The following is a 20,592-nucleotide window of genomic DNA, read 5'->3' as shown; positions in this document are numbered from 1 at the left end:
CCTGACAAGGGGTCCTTGTACCTTGCATTCCTAGCAGAATGGCTAAAAGGCCTAGGAAGAAGACCTAACTCCCAACATTTGCTGCGTATGTGGTACCTTTTTAAGACTAAACAGGTGAATGAACCTCATTACATGTAGCCCTTAACAGCAGAAGAATGGCAGGTAATTTGTTTTATGCAGGGGAGCCATGCAATAAAATGGATATGCTCCCACCTTACCAAACCTGCAGTTCGACCATTCTATTTAGAAACTGGGGAAGCACTGGGCTTACTCCACTGGAGCCTCTGCTGGTCACTTGTCCGTTATAGTGGTGCCAGGTCACAGTCGTGCGCCCCTTCCTGTTTAGGGCAGGGTGACTGTCACTCATTTACATATCTAGGACTGCCCTGTGAGGTAGTGTAGAGAAAATGCGCAGTGTGCCCCCACAAGAAACAACCCTGTTCGGCAGTCATTGCTCTTGTTTTTCTTTTTCTTAAAACAAACTCTCGCTTAGGGCGTTTGATTTCAGAAAACAAAATAATTTGCCACGTAGGCGTACAAACATAGTGCCTGCTAGGCAATGCATCAGTTGCCTTAATGGAGCTGCGGCAGCAGCGGCTGCACTGAATTCACAGGGATGCCCGTTTTGCTGACGGGGATGTCTGAATATGGCAGGCAGTCTTCTGCCAGAGGAGCAGAGGCCATACCTTCCATTGACCTTGCAGACTAGTTGACCACCCACTAGGGTCTAAATCATCCTGTTTTGCTGCTAAAGATCATCAACAGCCATGTGCAAGTTTCTAATATAACATTTCCTTCTGTAACCCAGATTCAGTTACAACAACTTATATGGAAGGACATGCAAAGGAAGACTTGTAGAATAGAAATTGCACACCCATCTTCATCACATAAGAATGAAGCCCCCAAAAAATAGCAAGGAGGCTTTTTAAGTGGAGACCGAAATAAAGAACAAATCTCAAGCTTAACTATTAGTTAAGCATGAAGGCACACCCATTTCCAAATGATATCCACCTATAAAAATATATGTTCTAAAATCATGCACTGTACAAGAGAACAGAAAAAAAAGATTAACAGAAAAGATGTGCATCTCCTCTGTTATTAAAGTAGCCAAAGATTTTCAGTGCATTAATTTGAAACATTTGTATCCTACATATGAACTTAGAACTAACCATATGTAAACAATCATGAGGCAAATTGTAACACACCTTTCATAAGCAGAAAAAATATATATGTATATGTGTGTATGCAGCAATTTGATGAAGTGCTTACAAACTGAGAGAATTTGGTTTGATAAAAATGAACCCACAGAGGGGCAGCGCACACCCATTGCAGCAGAACGTCAACTGCATCAACAAGAAAGGGCAATCCATACATAATCATGTTTTGTAAGCAGAACTTCCTGTCTTTATTCCCCTTTTTAGCATGACTCCATGACTTCGGAGTAGGATACAAGAGGAGACATGAATACCTTGCATACACTAATACTTACACCGTGCTAAACACTAAGATTAGTTCTAGAAATAATCTTCTGTAATGTGAAGGAATGTCTGGTAATCTATAGCCTACTACACCCTTCAGTAAGGGAGATGTATACCCAAGTATTTAATTGTACAGTGATCCGCTCCAATTTTATCAGAGGATCTCATTTTTCTGTGACTATTGTCTTTGTCTCATATGTTTTTTTTTTTTTTTATAACTCTTTTTATTATAAAGACTTCGACAACAAGGCATAGCTTCACAGTGTCACAACATAGGCAATGGCAAACACAAGGTTTCATACATAGACAATATACTTTTGCCGTTTGAGTTACGGGGAAGGGGAGACATCTAAATCGTTCAATCTGGGGGGGGCACATATTTCACCTCTGTACAAATTCCAAGGGGACCAAATCTTAGACCACTTCCGTGGGCAACCCCTCGCAATTTGTCTCATATGTTTGATGGCATATTTGTATCATGCCTTTCCTAGAAGCAGTTTTTTTTAAACATATCCTAGTCACATGCCTTCTTAAGAACGTCAGAATTTATTTTCTTCTGTATGTGGCGTGGTGCATGACACCAGTGTCCAATCTCTGTTGCTCAACATATCCATCGTCAAACAAGAAGAGCATTTTAATAAAGACTATGCTTTTGATGTAAATATAATTTCTCTTTCAGGGGTGTAGGTCCAGGCTGCAACACACGAGAAATTGCAGACAAACTTATTGACCTCAAGACTGAGCTAGCAGACCTGGAACAACGAGAACAAGAACTGGACCAACAGAGGAACTGGGTGCAACAAAGCATCAAAAACGTCACAGATGATGTTTTGAATAGCAGATATCCTTTATATGTGTTAAATCCGTCACTAAGGGCAGCACAAACAAACCTCTGTGCATGCACAGCCAAAACATTACCTCGAAACTGTCTCCAGTTGCTGGCCAGAATCTAACAACTTCCTGAGTAAGGGGGGGGAGGGGTCTCCCTTCAGCATAATTGCTGCCTGACAACTACCCATGTGGACAGTGGCTATTACTCTACAGTTACCATCCAACCACCTGCTAGCTGCGGAACGGCACTAGTCTCTAAAGCATGCAGAGTGTCTGACAACATACAGCAACTTTAAAAAAAGCACATATTCGCACATTGGCACCTAAAGTGACACTGAGGTAGAAAATACAAAATCCAATGTCTCACATTTCACACTGATAACCTGTCTGTAACTAGGGTGATGGATATGCTTCCAGTGTGTACTGCAAGTACCCAACTACCTAAACAAGCCACTTGTAGTGATTGGTCACACTTTATCTCAGAACATAAGCCTAGCAACACAACCTCACATTCGGATAGATGCCCCTGCTAGTGGATTTTTCATCTCTTCGATATCCCAGGTGCCAGACTGAAACTAGAAACTTTCAATAGCTCTTCTGCACCCATTGGGAGGCCTACGCTCCACATCGACACCCTAAATGATGACTGTGCTTTAATAAGACCACTCTGCTACCTTGACTTAAAAAGACTAATTATGTGCCCTTTGATTCAGATCCAGAGCTCACTCTTTTGTTTAAGTGTGTTTATTCCCCCCAAAAATGTAATCCAAATTCGGTTCGGGGGGGGGGCTGGTCCCCTCTGGTGCCCCTTTGGGCCCATTTGGAAACTTTGGGACCTGATATAGGTGAGTCTTTCTCGTACGTAGTTTGGCCCAGTACTTCTCCAGAGCTGCCCGAGGTTGTACCAATATAGACTTTTTCACTGGTGAACCCACCTCCAGCACCGCAGCTGATGCCTCTCTAGAGGCATCTGATGACAAATGCATTAGCTGCATTGCCAACTCCGGTGCCTCCATTACCCGCTCTTCTTGGTCCTTCTGGGGATCAACCCCAACCTAAATCCCTGTAGATAGTGCATAGTTCCAGAAGCCAGGATTGCGCCTACTAGAGGAGTAACCAATGAGAAACGAGCAGGTAAAGGGTGCATATTACAGTATTGGACAACTATGCATGTCCTCTTTGGGTCAACCTCTGATCCCTTAGACATGCTGGATATTGTGCACCATGACATAAGTGGCAGTAGTGAGGTGGCAGTCATCATACCTGCCTTGCTCAGTGATATGGCTGACTAGCATTAAGGAATGCAAGTTGCCTGGACATGCCTTTGGAGACTGAGATAGAGTTCCTTTCACGGCTTCCCCTCCTTAGGTGACACCCTTTTCATTCAGTGATACGGAAGGCTGTACAGATTCTAGAACTCCTGTTACCTATGGTGGAGAGCAAATCTGACTGACAGAAGTTCTGCAGCTGTCTGTATAAGTGTCTGAACAACTGGTGCCTTTCAACAAGGCTGTCTTGGACCCAGTAATGGCAGCCTGGGAGATGTAGGCGTGCTCTGGGGCAACCTCTATTCCTTTCTCTCCAAAAGCAGCTTTTGTTTGCCCTTGTTCGTGCAACCCATGGGAGGATAGTTGTCCTCCTTTCTACAGCTTGGAAGGGCATAGCTTAGGACCAGCAGGCCCTTCTAACTGTAGAAAATGGGAGAATGCCCTATCCTTCCAACAAGCCCCTTTCCATATTTCACCTTGTAAACCCTTCAGACAGAAGACCATATCTGCATGCTGCAGCAGTATCTGGCAGCCCAGTTGAATAAAGCAGCAGTATAGTTGGTGCCAGATCAGGAAATTTGTTGATGGGGATACTCACAATAATGCTTTCTGGTTCCCAAGAAAGACTGCGGTCCTCGTCCGATCTCGGACCTCATAGTCTTCAACCTTTTCTCCTGCAAGGAAAAGTTCAAGATGCTGTCCTTGGCTCCGGTTCTGTTGGAGCTGAAAACAGGAGACTGTATGATGTCCCTTGCCTTGCAGGATGGGTATTTTCAAGTTCGAGGCATGTGGGCTGCTGAATTCATATCTGTGCATAGATCGCCGCCTAGTGTTGGGTCCGGATGTTTGCACGTTGTTGTCCTGGAAGAGTCTTCGAAGTATCCTTGGATAGGTGACTCCTCCCCTGGACTACAGTGCGCATGGGCATCCTCTCCATCCTCAGATTGTTTTTTTCCGCCATTGGGTTCGGATGTGCTATCTTAGCTCAAGTTAGGAAAAAATTTTGTCGAGGCCACAAGGCCTTTAGTTCGCGTCGGTACTGTTTATCGATCGGTTTTCGATACTCTCTGTTAGTTTACTAACTTTCAGCACCGACTTTGTTCGCATTTACCTGTCCATCAACTACTTCGACGATGGAATCGAGGACGCCATTCAAAAGGTGTCCGGTATGTAATGCGAAGTACCCACACATCGACGTCCATCCGGTGTGCAACAAATGCCTTTCGCCGGACCACGACGAGTCGACATGTATGGCCTGTGCTCGGTTCCGTTCAAAGAAGACTCTGCGGAATCGTCGAGCGGCGAGGCTCGAAGCGCAGCACGCGGCACCGGCCCCAGCTGACATCTTCGACGACGCGGACGACGTCGAAGAAGTAGAAGTCTTACCCTCCAGTCCCGTTTCCGACCAAGAACCCGGATCGGACGAGGCCGACGAGTCACTCTTCCACAGAGGTGAAGACGACACCGAGGTAGGAGACGACGAGGAGGCCTTAGGGGCCGAAGAGAGTAGCTCCGATAATGAACAAGGCCTACCTGTTCAAACCGAGAATTCACCAGTGCCACAGACTATGGCTCCGGTCGAGGGATCGCCTTCGGGCCTTACCCGAGACCTATCACGCAGTCCTTCGGCCCCGCCCTCGGGCCCGGCCTCGGACGTTCAGCGGCAGCCATTACCGCTTAAGCCAGCTGGTTTCCCTTCTACGAAACCGAAACCGAAAGCTGCTCAGGTTCCTACGAAACCGAAACTGAAAGTGGCGCTAGTCGGATCGAGGCCTTCAACACCTTCGACGCCGGCGCACCGTGTCGGCACCGACCGCACCAAGGGGGACTTCGGTGCCGAACTCGAGACGGGCGACATGGGAGTCGACAAACGGAAGAAGGCCATCGGCGCTGAAAAACCTGCTCGGTTACCGGCGTCGACGCCACCGACACCGAGGGCCGTCCCGCCTGCTACGCCTCGCAGCACTCCCTCGACGACACCGAAACCTCACGTGTCGAAGACGTCGACGGTGATCTCCGCACCTCGGCTCGATGCACCACGGGCGCAGAAGATATCTGCAGCCGCCTCGACGACCCTGGCGGGGGCCACGACCTCTAAGGCGCCCCGAGTACGGCCTGGCGCAATGCCAGGCTGCAAAACCAAGGCTGCCCTCCAGGACCAGTCGGGTTCGATCGATCCAGCGGTTTCGTCGGTGCCGACCAGCATTACCTTCGGCTTGCCTCCATCCACAATCCCGAAGGCGTTTCAACTCAGGACACAGGCCACCAAAACTGCGGTTACGCCTGTCGAGCCGTCCCCGTCACGCGTCATCGACGCCGACACTGGCAGGATGATTCTCCACGACCGAAGGATAACTTCGGAACCGCCATTGGAACCTTTCAGGATCCCGCTAAAGAGGAAGCTGCCTGTGGACACAGAACCTCTCCTGTATGAACCCTTTCATTCACCCTACCAGGATCCACACCGGGCCTCCCCCACACGCTCCGACACGGATGCATTGGAGGACTACATGGGTGAACAAGTCCCCTACCATGTGGACACGGACCCTGATGACCAGCAGGACCCTGACCAAACTTGGGGCGACCCTGCAGACCCCAGTGCACCTCTTGATGCACAGGACCCACAACTATATGGGGCAAAAACGTCACCCACAGAGGATACTGCGGCGTTCAACGCTCTGATTGAACGGGCGGCGAACAACCATGATGTACAGCTTCACTCTGATATCATCGAAGATGACTTTCTAATGGACACCTTTGCATCCTCAGAAAGACATGTAAAGACTCTGCCAATGTTGAAGGGGGTCCTTAAGCCAGCCACTGACATTTTCAGGGAACCCACCAGGGCACGAGTGATAAACCCCAGGATCGATAAGAAATACAGATCAGCACCTGGGGATCCTACTTACATCAGAGGACAATTACCACTCGACTCCATCGTTGTGGCGAATGCCCGCAAGAGGGCACACTCGCAGACAACGGGTGACGCTCCTCCCCCGGACAAGGAGTCCAAGGTGCTGGAGACCTCCGGCAAGCGAGTTGCCGCACAAGCTGCAAGCATATGGCGCATAGCTAACACTCAAGCGCTCCTCGCTCGCTACGATAGGGCGCACTATGACACAATGGAGCAACTCCTTCAACACCTCCCTGACCCCTACAAAGAAGGTGCAGAAATCCTTATCAGAGAGGGACAGCTACTCACAAATGCTGCCATCAAATGTGCACTAGACGCTGCTGACACGGCTGCCAGGGCCATCAACACTAGCGTCATCCTACGACGTCACGCCTGGCTACGTATCTCAGGATTCAAGCCTGAGGTACAAAACAATATCCTTAATCAGCCCGTCAACCCCGACTTTTTGTTCGGGCCTGAGGTTGACGCCACCCTCGAGAAGATAAAAAAGGACACGGACACTGCAAAGTCCATGGGCGCCCTACAAACTCAGCCCTTTCGGAGCGGCTCCTTTCGTCGCCCCGGAAACAAGGGAGCAGGCAGAGGACAGGGGTCACAACAAACATATAACAAGGGTAATACGCAGACCACCTACGATACGAACACCCGAGGTGGCTATCGTGGCTCCAGTACCAAGGGCAGAGGACGTGGCTACGGCAACACCAGGTCCTCCCCCAAGAACAAGCAGTGACGCCCTCTCCCTTCCTCCCGACCACATAACACCTGTCGGGGGAAGGCTACAACGGTTCCTGTCCACGTGGAACTCCATCACCACGGACAGGTGGGTCAAAGATATTATAAAATACGGTTACTGTCTGGAGTTAACTTCCACTCCACCCACAATACCACCAAGAAACCGTCCTATGTCCTCAGAGCACTTGACGCTCTTACAGCAAGAGGTAGAAAGTATGCTTCTAAAAGGCGCTATCGAGGTCGTACCCGTCCACGAGCGGGGCACGGGGGTTTACTCCCTCTACTTCTTAATTCCAAAAAAGGACGGGTCGCTCAGGCCTATATTAGACCTGAGACCCCTGAACCAGTACATTCTTTCGGAGCACTTTCACATGCTCACTCTACAGCAAGTCCTTCCGCTTCTCCAGCAGGGAGACTTCCTAGCATCACTGGACCTCAAGGATGCGTATTTTCACATACCCATCCACCCCTCACACAAAAAATACCTCAGGTTCACTGTTCAGGGGCAGCACTATCAGTTCAAAGTCCTTCCCTTCGGCGTGACAACAGCGCCCAGGGTTTTCACAAAGTGCCTAGCTACGGTGGCGGCACATTTACGGAGACAGCACATACACGTCTACCCCTACCTAGACGACTGGCTCGTTCAAGCGAGATCGGCCCAGCAATGTGCAAGCCACGTGTCCCGTACCATTCACCTTCTTCACAGTCTGGGATTCTCACTAAATTACCCAAAGTCTCATCTCCAGCCCGCACACGTACAACAGTACCTAGGTGCGACTATAGACACTCTGGCGGCCACAGCTCAGCCAAATTTAGTGAGGATCAACGGCATACAAGCGCTGATCTCCAAGTTCAGACCCAACCACTCGCTTCCAGCGCGAGTGTTTATGCAGTTGATAGGCATGATGGCCTCCTGCATCTTCATAGTCCCGCACGCGAGATTACATATGCGCCCACTTCAGGAGTGCCTAGCACGTCAGTGGAATCAGGCTCAAGGACAGTTGAAAGACCTAGTGTTGGTGAGCGGTCGGGCATACAACTCTCTGCATTGGTGGAATCCACAAAACCTTTGCAAGGGCCGACCGTTCCAAGAGCCTGTTCCACAAATAGTACTGACAGCGGACGCGTCTCTCCAGGGATGGGGAGCTCATGTACTCCACTACACAGTGCAGGGACTATGGACGACACAACAGAAGAAGATACACATCAACCTTCTGGAACTGATGGCAATCTTCCTGGCCATGAAGGCTTTCAAAGTACATCTGTGCAACAAGGTCGTGTTGATCCGGACGGACAACATGACTGCCATGTACTACATACAGAAGCAGGGAGGGACACACTCTCCACAGTTGTCTCATCTGGCTCAGAGCATGTGGAAGTGGGCCATTCAGAGGAACATGTTCCTCATGGCGGAACACCTCCCCGGCAAGGACAACCAGATGGCGGATCTGCTCAGCAGACACAGCCACCAGATGCACGAGTGGGAGTTACACCCATCGGTACTCCAACCGTACTTCCAGCAGTGGGGTCACCCAGAAATAGACCTATTCGCGACAAGCGAAAACGCAAAATGCCAAAGCTTCGCCGCCAGATTCCCACACCCGCAGTCGCAGGGCAATGCGATATGGATGAACTGGTCCGGCAAATTTGCGTACGCTTTTCCTCCAGCACCGTTGATACCGCTGGTGGCTCGCAAACTCCGACAACACTCCCTGACACTCGTCCTAGTTGCTCCCACGTGGGCACGCCAGCCGTGGTACACCACCTTCCTCGAACTTTCCGTGGTACCGCATCAAAGGCTGCGGATCAAACCCGCGCATTTGACGCAGAACCATGGAGAGGTTCAGCACCCAGATCCGCAACAGCTGAACCTGGCGATCTGGCTCCTGAAGTCCTAGAGTTTGGCTATCTCAATCTGCCACCTGACTGTATGGACATCATCAAGGAGGCCAGGAGACCCACTACAAGAGCTTGCTATGCAGCCAAATGGAAACGGTTCGTCATTTATTGCGGTAATAATGACATTAACCCGCTGGACGCATCCATCCACAACATCATATGTTACCTCTTACACCTATACCGATGCAATCTGGCGTACACCTCTATACGGGTCTATTTGACCGCAATATCAGCCTATCTGCAAACCAGGCAGCACCTCTCTCTCTTCAGAGTGCCTGCCATCAAAGCATTCTTGGAAGGACTCAAACGAGTCATTCCACCTAGTCACCCACCGGCTCCAATGTGGAACCTCAACTTGGTCCTCACACGCCTGATGGGTCCACCCTTTGAACCTCTACACTCATGCGAGATTCAATTCCTTACCTGGAAAGTAGCCTTCCTGGTAGCGATCACTTCCCTAAGAAGAGTTAGTGAACTCCAGGCACTAACCGTTCAAGAGCCATTTATTCAGGTTCACGCCAACAGGGTCGTACTACGTACCAACCCCAAATTCATGCCCAAGGTAATATCGCAGTTCCACATGAACCAGACTATTGAACTGCCCGTTTTCTTCCAAAACCCACAAACTGTTGCAGAGAGGGCATTACATACACTAGATGTACGGAGGGCCCTCATGTACTACATCGACAGGACTAAACCCTTCAGGAAGACAAAACAACTGTTCGTTGCCTTTGCCCCACACCACAAAGGTAACGCCATCTCCAAAGCAGGGATAGCCAGATGGATAGTTAAGTGTATTCAAATCTGTTATCAAAAGGCAAAACGCACATTAACTATTCCACCACGAGCCCACTCAACACGCAAGTTGGGGGCTTCCATGGCCTTCCTAGGAAACATTCCCCTGCATGATATATGCAGAGCAGCCACATGTTCCACTACACACACATTTACAAAACACTATTGCGTAGATGTGCAGTCAAAACAGCAGGCAGCTGTAGGACAGGCTGTTCTCAAAACACTTTTTCAGACCGCTGCAGCTGGCACGGGTAGCCGCCGCCAATAGAGGGCACTGCTATGTATTCTATGCACAGATATGAATTCAGCAGCCCACATGCCTCGAACTGAATATGCTACTTACCAGTATGCATCTGTTCTTGGCATGTAGGGCTGCTGACATTCATATCGCCCTCCCTCCTCCCCGGCGCCTGTCGCAGCTGCAGCTCTCAGAATTATTGCAAGCATGGTCATCACTTTCTGTATCTACTCCATCACTGCCACAATGGCGAAAAACAATCTGAGGATGGAGAGGATGCCCATGCGCACTGTAGTCCAGGGGAGGAGTCACCTATCCAAGGATACTTCGAAGACTCTTCCAGGACAACAACGTGCAAACATCCGGACCCAACACTAGGCGGCGATCTATGCACAGATATGAATGTCAGCAGCCCTACATGCCAAGAACAGATGCATACTGGTAAGTAGCATATTCAATATTGATTCTGATGTCTCCTAAGTGGCACCTGCATTTCCTGGATGGGTCCCATCACTACCACATTGCGTTCCTCTATTGAGATTGACGTTGGATGTGAGTCGTGGTGGCAGTAGCTGCGGCCCATCTTAGGTTGTGTAGTATTCCTGTATTTCTTACCTGGATGACTGGCTGCTCTAAGCCAATTCACTATGATAATGTTGTATCACCTGCAAACAATATCATCCCTGTTGCTTGACCTGGACTTTTCTGTAAAGGTGCCCAAGTCTTAAGCCCTCTTAGTGCCTCCTATTCGTTGGGGCGGTACCGGAAAGGATTTTGTTTCGAGCTTTCTGTGCTTCCCAGAATATCCAAGACATTCAGGTTATTATTCTGATCTTTGGAGGATGGTCTCGGATTCCTGTCCTGATGATGTTTTGACTCCTGGCTTCCGGCTTTCTCCGCAACACACACCACCCCCAAACCCCCCATCCCATGGTGCCTCCACAGGCAGTGGTTCTAGCATGGACTAGAACTGTTGGACTCAGTGGTGATCTTATGAGACACTGAATCAGGGCTGACTTGGTGGAAAGCCTGTTCAAGAAATGCCCTCCTGGTCTGAACCAGCTGTGGCCACAGTATTGATCGTTGCACCCACCCTCTGGTGGGATGCTCATCTGAAAGAGCTGAAGATTAGGGGCCTTTGGTCTTCGGGAGGAACAGGTATTCAACATCAACCTGTTGGGCCTGAAGGTGATTCAGCTTCCTCTCTTCACGGTCAGTCAGCCAAGATCTATATGGACAATAAGACCCCAATATGGTACATCAACAAGAAGGAAGGGAGCGGGGTCTCACCTTCTCCGTTAGTAAGTGTTAGAACTCTGGTTCTGAGTACAATGGCAGAGGATTAGCTAGTCACCAATCACCCTGATGGCTCTATGATCACGTCGACCGCCTGAGCCACTGTCAATTTGTTGACCATTAGTGTCCTCTCCATCCAGAGATGATTCAAGACATCTTTTCCTTGTGGGTCACTCCTCAGGTGGATCTCTTTGCCACTCATTCTAATACCTATTGCTGCTAACTCTATACCCGCCAGTATCTGCTGCAGGGAGTTTTGGGGGTCACGTTTTGGTTATGGTGCAGGTTTCTATTTTGTTGTTTCCTCCATTACTTTTGGCACCTCAGTTGTTGAAGATTTGTCAATATCAGGTCCAAGCTATTCTAACTGCCCCGGCCTGGCAGAGAAGGGTGTAGTATGTGGGCTTTTTGTGCATCTCCCTATGCCCCCCTGCTCCAACTGCGTTTTTGGGTAAACAACCTCTCCCAGTTGAAGGGACAGGTCCTGCACCTCAATCTCCAAAGCCGCCACCTTCATGGCTGGAGATTGAGAAGCGACAGCAATTTTTACTTAACTGCCAGCAGAGGTGGTCAACCTCATTTTGTTTGCATGTCGTCCTTCCACTAAGTGGGTTTACTTAGCAAGATGGAATGGATTTGTCACCTGGTATACCAAAAGCAACATGGATCCCCTGAAGTCTCACCTTTCGGAGGTTTTCTGGTTTGCGCTTTTCTTGCCTTAGCAGTGTTGTGAGGTGGGCACAGGGATGCATTCCATCCTTGTCAGCATTTCTCGACCAACCTTCCCTCTTTAAGTCTCCTATTATGACAAGAGTTTTGAAGGGATTGACAGACTTGTTTCCTCCTACCCGGTTTGGTGTGACACAGTGGGATCATAACTTGGTGTTCACCTTTCAGATTGGGTCCCCCTTTGAACCTCTTTATAGGTGCCACTTAAGACTGTTGATATTGACAGCTGTTTTTTTGTTGTTGTAATGATTACTTTGGCAAGACATATCAGTAAACGGGCAAGCACTTAATGTACTCTCCACCACCACCACCCCACTCACATGTTTATTCACAGTTTTCTCAGCTTTCCTCCCTAAAGTGATGACCCCTGTCCATCTTCGGCAGTGTGTTATTCTCACAAAATATTGTTTGCCACCACATGATACCTAGAAGGAGGCAAGGTCACAAAGGATGTTCCCTAGACCGTGGCTAGCTATTACATCAACCACACTAAAGAGATCAGGTCTGATGAGCAGCTCTTTGTAGAATCTACAGGCAGTAAGCAAGGTAAGGCTGTCTAGAAAAGGACATAATCCCCCATGAATTATTTTCTGCATCAAGATTTGCTACGCCCTTGCTAAGAAAGCACCACCTGACGGAATACAAGTCCATACCACCAAGGTAAAGATTTGTATGTCTGCCTTGATCAGGGAAGTACCTGTGGCAGTTGTCTATCGAACACCGACGTGGGTATCCCTTCACACTTTAACCAAATGTTAATGTGAGGAAGGATGGTAAGGTTTCATGTTCATTGTTGCAGGATTTATTAGTGTGACCATGCCTTCTGGTTGATATTTATTTGTAATCTATTCAAAAGATGAAGTATTTAAAGGTAAAAGTATTCCTCAGAAGAAAAAGTAAATTGCCTTCTGTAACTGTTTCTGGTGGATACTCTACCTGCAAATTACTCACCGATTCCTCCCACCTTCCTGTTCTGAAGGCTGGTTAGAGGTTGAATTTTAAAGTACTTCAAATTTAGGTTCTTGTATTGCAAAGTTTTAAATTTGTCATTCTCCTTTCGATTGTTACCGCGGTGGACTCAGGAAAAAATGGATAGGGGAACTGACGTCAGGGTGCTAGGGTGGGCGCTTTATTCCTTAAGTGACGTCAGCATGACATTGTTTCTAATACCAACATGGAGCTCGAACCCCCTACCAGCATGGAAGAGGTATTGAAAGTTTCAAGATCCAGTGTGGGTCCTGCGATATTTAAGAGGTGAGGAATTTGGAGGTAGTAATTAACTTTATCATGTTGTTTTTAATGTATATCTGCACAACCATTTGCTGGACATTAATTTGTTCTCGGGTATTGGTGCTAACACCAAGTCAGCTCTATTTACTATCCCCAATATACATAAGAGCAAAAAATGCATTCATTAAAAAAGATTGCTGGAAATAAACATTAGAGGTGTTCATAGTGGAGAAGAGACTTACCGAACAATGCCCTAATATTAAAGTTACAGTAAAAAAGATTGTGAGTTTAGATCGCTCTAATTGTCACAGAAACAAAAACGGTGTCCTTTTGTACAGAATATGGTAATGACAATGAAGCTGAAAACCGCACCTTAACACCCATTAAATGTTTTCATTAAGGCCACTAATTTACATGTAATTAAAGCAAATGCAGGTTTAAATAATTAATAATAAACTTTAAAAATGATACTGTAATTAAACTTCTCTATCAGGGGATCTCCATTGATAATCATTAGTACTGAATAGTGCGGGCACCCCGGTTGCAGTTCTTTCAAAGTCACATCTACTTTGCCTTACTTTGGAAAGGCCAGGAAACATATGTGAAAGGCATTTTGACATGTTCATTTTTTGCAGGCTTAAAAAAAAAAGGTCTGAACTGGGGTGGCAGAGTGGGCTAAAGAACGGTGATGGATTAAACCCAGATCAGTTGACTGGGGGTGAGTGCTTGCAATGTTCAACACTCCGTCCATCATTTCCTTTGGTTTTTGCTTTGTTCGCCATAAGTTGGCAGGGTATGTTCAGACGTGAGTCCCTTGCTCACTTTGCCACTGGATTCAAACAAGCCTGGCTGAAGACGGCTGAAATGCCAGAAACCGGTCCTAGGAAGCTTGTTTCCGGTCCAGGGAAGACATGGCTTGGCAGTTCGGGCTGGACTGTTCCCATGAGGCACAGGGTCAGACTGATTTGCATATGGCCATGTCTGAACTGGGGTGGCAGAGTGGGCTAAAGAACGGTGATGGATTAAACCCAGATCAGTTGACTGGGGGTGAGTGCTTGCAATGTTCAACACTCCGTCCATCATTTCCTTTGGTTTTTGCCTTAGAAAAAAAAAGGGTCATACCCTTACATAGCACTGAAAAGTGATCTTTTAAAAATATCCTTCACAATTTTTTTTTAAGTAAGCTAAGGAATAATGCATAGCAATCTAGTCTGAATAAGCTGCAGCATTGAAACAATGTAAACAGGACACTGCGCCTTTAAGGGCCTTCTGACCTCCAGTGTCCCATCATGCCCTGTAGATGGCAGGTTTTATTCCCTGCTGACTGGATCCTGAAGCAGATCTCTTCCTTTTGTAAGGTTTTGTTTTTCTCAGAAATGTAATCTAAAGCTTTTTTTAAAGCTGATTCACACAACGTCCTTTAGGGAGTAGAGTATTTTTAGATTATTTTCTGACAGGAAAAATTATAAGATTTTCCAGAAAATTGCATCTTTTTGTAAACTGCCCAGTGTGTGGCAGGAAAATGGCAAAAACAGATCCGCACAGCATCTGTATTTTATGTTTACCAGACTCTGCAAGACCCTCTCCAAGCGCACTCTTTTGAGGGAGAGAGAGAAAATGTATCTCCATGGTGAAGTGGAGCACTGCAGATCATATTCAATGACTGGTGAGGCTTCTGAAGGGCGTGGAGAGACTGTACCATCTACCAGTGACTCTAAGTTACGCTATGAAGACTTCCACAGAGGGATTTCCAAAAAGAGACCATCTGGAGAAAGACCTTGCTCCCGTTCGACATCGAGGACATCTACGTCTAGAAGAGGTACTGAACCACTTGCTCACCATCAAGGGTTGGGTCGACGTCGAGACATTATTCACTTATCTTAAAGATGGCAGAGTGGCTTGCACTCCCGAAAGCTCGCAGGCTTTCATCAGAGTCCGATTTTGAGTATTGCAGAGGATATTCACCATGAAGACCAACATCTCCTATCCCCATACTGGATTCAGCAACACCTCTGCAGGCTCTAGCAGGATCACCTCCTCCACCACAACTCTATCTCAGCCTCCAGCAATACCTTCTCCGAGGCGCTCTAGATCAGGCTCACATCACACCAGACCTCACACCTCTACATCAAGTAACCGCGCTCAAGATCTAGATCTCACCGCCGACTTAGTCACGCCAGATGACCTCACTCACGACAAAGAAGATTTTCTACCTCCAGAATGGTCCCATCATACAACTGCATTTTCTGGTCTATATTCTCCTAGTCTGATAGATTCTCGGCCACTGAGAATATCTCCTATAGATGACAGTAGCTTCCAAGAGGTTCTCATCAGAGGAGTTAAGAAGCTAAATATTGATTCACTAACTACTACGACTTCCACTTCGGTAATCTTTGGAAAGGCTCCGTTAAAGGTTTGTTGGAACAGGCTATGGAGGCGTTTCTGACACCAGCTCTTGTAAAGGCTGCCACATCTCGCCTTCAGATAAAATACAAGCCTCTGGCTCAAGATCCTTCTTTCCTATGTGTGAACCCTATTGCAGAATCAGTTATAGAGTCTGCAGTCCGTAAACTGTAAGCTACAGCACCATCATCCACTGTTTTGAACCATGGATCCTTTGCTGGATTCACATGCTGTGCATTATTCTGCCATCTGGAAGTTGGGTCAGGATTAGTCCTTTTTTTTTTTCCTCCTTTTTTTTTTTGGCGGCTTCGACCACCATTTAATGGTTTGCCTGTCACCTGTGTGTCGTCAGACTGAGCCCGGGATGTTCCTGTGCGTTCTCACCATCTTCATATTCTTTTTTCCGCTATTTGGTCTGAAAGCAATGGAGAAGCTCTAAATGTTTTTTTTTTAAAGTAACTTTAACGATTTGCCAAAGACTGCATAAGACGAGCGAGAAGGAAACCCTTGTCTCTTCCTTCCGCCGGGGTACCCTGCCTGAATCAGCCATGTCGTCGTAGAATGGGGGAAGGTAGGGGACATGGAAAATACCCCCTTTAAATTCTGCCCCAGCTGCCACCACATATTTTCACAAAGAGACCCCCACAAGGTCTGCAACCTCTGTTTCCCAAAGGACCATTGAGACAAGAACTGCGAGGCCTGTGCCACATTCGTACCAAAGATGCCGAAGACAGATTCTGGGATACTACATCACCAAGTCCAGCACTCAGCTCAGAGGTCGCAGGTTCCACCGAACGATATCGCTCTGCCTAGCGACGATAACATTGTTGAGACCGCTCATGGCAAAGGGTTGTGGTTGCTGTTTGTAAATTCTTTTGCATAGCTTGGGCAAATAAAACCAAAGCACTTGGGCTAGCACAGGCAGTCACTCCCTAAATGTCCTATGTACGTTTTTGATTTCAGGATGATTTTAATTGTCTGATTTATTATTACTTTACAACTTCTATTGGTGTTTAAATGTTCATGTTTTTTTATCGTGTTTTAATATTGCTTATGTATTGATGATGAGACTGATGTCTCGAACTATCAAAAGAAATCAAATGAAACGACATTGTCATATCTAGTGACGACGACAGCGTCGAGGAAGTCGAGACTGCTCATGGTGAAGGATCGGACGTTGAAACATATGCGACTGACGCCGAGAAGAAACAGGCAGCAAAGAAACCGGTGAAAGACACCGAAAAGATATAAGGTAATAAAGCAGCCAAATGGTCCTGAACGTAAACATTCAGACAATAAGTCCAACAAGGTAGCCTAGATGCCAAAACAATTGTTTACCAAGGGTCAGCTGAAAACAAAGTAGCCGCATGGAGCCCGAGCAAGGGATACTGATGCAGGAGGGACTCCGCCGAACTCCTTGTCGATTCCATTTGCTCGAGAGGGAACAAAAGAGAAGACCAAAGCCTTTGAGACTCCAACAACACCAGAGCTCCATGAAGAACAACAAGAGTTCTATGAACTCGAGAAGGCCGAAGTGGCAACCAGGTTCGACAAGGAGTTGTGGCATGATCGCAACGCTGAATGCCCTGAAGAAGGCCTGAAGAAGAGGACAACTACCCTTCGTAGCCATCACATGACCTGTCCATGTACAACAGCCTCCTCAAAATTGCTGCTGAAACATATGGAGTCCAGCTGGAAAAAGAGAAGGGAGCTTCTTGTTTTCTCCTTGATGCCAGCCAACAAACGGCAATTGCTACCCAGCATATTGGATCAAGGGAAGGAGGCATTTCGGGAACCTGTCACTGCAAAGGCAGTAACTCCCAGAGTAGCAAATAAGTACAACCAATGACTTAAGGAGAACCCCTAGAAAACTGATGTAGGTAGAGAATCAGGGGAAAAAGACAAATAAGAATACGAAAAAGTACTCTACCCATATATTTCAATAATTACAATGTATCATATATTAAACTAATGACACTCTGACCGGACTGAAGAAAAACAGAATATCTAAACCAAAATAATATTCGTCTTTTTATTGAATTTTTTATATAAATATAGATAAAGATGATGTATATTTTTTTTGTTGGACAAAAAATCATATATAAACAATTAATAAATACTAATACATAAAAATGACTAGCAAGTCAATACATCCGCAACCAAATACAAAGAGACAAGATCCCTGTAACCCGTCATTCAATCAAAACATTCACTCAGACTCAAACCAAATTCATACCGCAACACAGATACACACATCACACTTATACCAAGGAACAACCTAAATGTGCAGGAGGACCCCACCAGCCTTTGATTCAAAAGAGCAGTTTAGTGGATGCTCAAATTAATACATAATAACAGTGTTATAAATTCAAAAAACAAAGCATTGGCTTAAATACAATCAAAAGGAGTGAGGGAGGGGCCCATTCAGAGCGCGACGCGCGTTTCGGTGAGACAACCCCCAATTGGGGTACCACCTTCTTCAGGACGCAAAAACAAAGTATAACCTCTTCAGTGCCCATGACGAGATAGTCTCGTCATGGAGCACGGTTGCGCTGTGCCCATGACGAGACTATCTCGTCATGAACCCCACCCACTAGTGCAACGTCCGGCACAGGAGGGGGAAAGGGCGTGGCACTGAAGGGGATAAAGAAGATTTCCAGGGACCTGTCAAAAACAAATACAAAAAGGAATATATATATATATATATATATATATCAACATAGACTGGTATCCATAAAGAACATACAAAGTTTATAATCAATATTGTTTTAATAGACGTATTCATTACCGGTCATCGGAACAGAGTGTCATATGAAAAACTTATTCAAGTTTTAAGAGCACTAGAGTCAGTCACTTATGCCAGAAACAAGGGTTGCATCAAAATAAGAGAAAGGTAAAGGGTAGCAGTTAAAGAGGGACAATCAGAGTTTATTTTATAAAGATTAAAGAGAAAAAAGAAAAAACGGACATTTAGCGATGTTGAAAACCTAAATAAGACCAAAACAAAGTCAAAAACCTTGTGCTTACCTCTATGGATATAAAGAAGCTATTCAGGGCAAAAGTTTTCAAAGCCCGCGGTTTAAAAAGAACACTGCCACAGTCCTAATAAAAATTAGAAGTATGGAATCTAAATTACAGGTCGTGCTGGATCGTGGAAATTTTCAAAAAGCAATCTCTAAGGGTATTTCAACATTTATGAAGCGGGCGCAACATCAAGCATGATTCCAAAGGTCGGAAAAAAGAAAGAAAAACAAAGCCGCATTACAAAGTATCCGGTAGACATAGCTGGATCTCCGTTCGTGTCTGCCCTCAATTATCTCAGCAGTCACGTTCGAAAATCTAAACCTCACCTGATCAAATTGTGCAGGACGAATACAAATCTCAATGTCTTTCTAGGCACAAAGGGAAGCGAATGGATCCCAAAATACTGTAATAGAATCAAAAGAATTTAAAGGATTAATGACGTACTAAACGGAAAAATGTATCTAAGATCCCTAGGATACACAGAAAAACAATGATATAATATATGATACATTGTACTTATTGAAATATATGGGTAGAGTACTTTTTCGTATTTTTATTTGTAGAAAATAAGTACAAGCCATCTACTCCAGACCCAAAATACGTACAGGGAAATGGTCCTGCTGACTCGATCATTGTAACAACCGCATGAAAGCGGAACAACACTCGCACCTCGGGAAGAAATGGAGTCCCTTATGCAACACCTCCCAGAGGAGTACAAAAAGAGGGCCAAAGCAGTTATTCAAGACGGGCGAAACAACGCCAACACGTGCCTGAAATCAGCATTGGACTCTGCAGACACTGTCCGCAGGCAGAGGTGCACAGGCATGACGCTCTGGAGACATGCTTGACTCAGTGTCGGGGTTCAAGCCAGTGGTTCAAGCCTTCATAACCAATATGCCCTTTACAGGAAACATCCTGTTTGGCCAGGCAGTTGATAAGTCCTTAAAACAACTAATAAGGGACAAGGAAACTGCCAAAGCAACGGAGGCTCTACAATACCAAGGCTCATGTAGAAAGGAAGGAAACTTAACCTGAAGGCCTACTGGCAGAGCGATTTTCACATCGGGGCAGCACCAGTAGCAATCTCAAGGCAGCTCACACAAAGCCACATAGCACACCACGTACCAACAGTGGCAACATCCAGCTAGACCGCATTTTGGGGCGCGAGGAAGGGGAATAGTACAAACTCACCGAGGGAGAGGAGCAACAGTCAAGGGATTTGCCCAACAATCCATTCCCCCACATAACACCTGTGGGAGGCACAATAGGAAATTACCCACAGGAGTGGAAGAAAATCACCTCAGACAAATGGATTTTGAACGTGGTATGTCACACATATTGCATTGCACTAATCATGAAACCACCGCAAATGCCCTCAAAACGAAAAAGATTTCAAGCAGGAAGAGATCATACAACTAAGGAAAGAGGTGAACAAACTCTTCTAAAAGAAAGCCATAACAAAAGGTTCCAACAAGGGAAACAAACAAAGGACCCTGTTCTCTTATTTCCTGGTCCCAAAACAGGATCTAACTCTGAGACCAATCACATTAATCAGATTCTTAAGTAAATGCATTTGTACTCCACATATCAGGATGACAGCACTCCAAAGAGTTATACCCCTTCTAAGGAAATGGGATTATATGGCAACCTTAGATGTAAAGGACGCCCATCTACACATCCCAGTGAATCAAAGGCACAAAAAGTACCTCAGATTTGTGTTAGACAAGGTACACTACCAGTTCACAGTCCTACCAT

General features: G+C 46.4%; 1 protein-coding gene across 3 annotated transcripts in view; it reads left to right on the top strand.

Moving 5' to 3' along the window:
- The window catches only part of E2F4 (E2F transcription factor 4), a 253,243-nt gene that overhangs the window by 147,460 nt on the left and 85,191 nt on the right, over positions 1-20,592 (top strand). For all 3 annotated transcript variants that reach the window (XM_085638829.1, XM_085638828.1, XM_085638830.1), the window contains one exon: positions 2,158-2,319. In XM_085638829.1, coding sequence (XP_085494955.1) covers positions 2,158-2,319 — 162 coding nt within the window. The remainder of the gene's footprint in view (positions 1-2,157; positions 2,320-20,592) is intronic.

The sequence above is a fragment of the Triturus cristatus genome, chromosome 12 (assembly GCF_964204655.1).
Source record: "Triturus cristatus chromosome 12, aTriCri1.1, whole genome shotgun sequence".
Lineage (NCBI taxonomy): Eukaryota > Metazoa > Chordata > Amphibia > Caudata > Salamandridae > Triturus > Triturus cristatus.
This window is presented reverse-complemented; position numbering and strand designations above follow the sequence as displayed.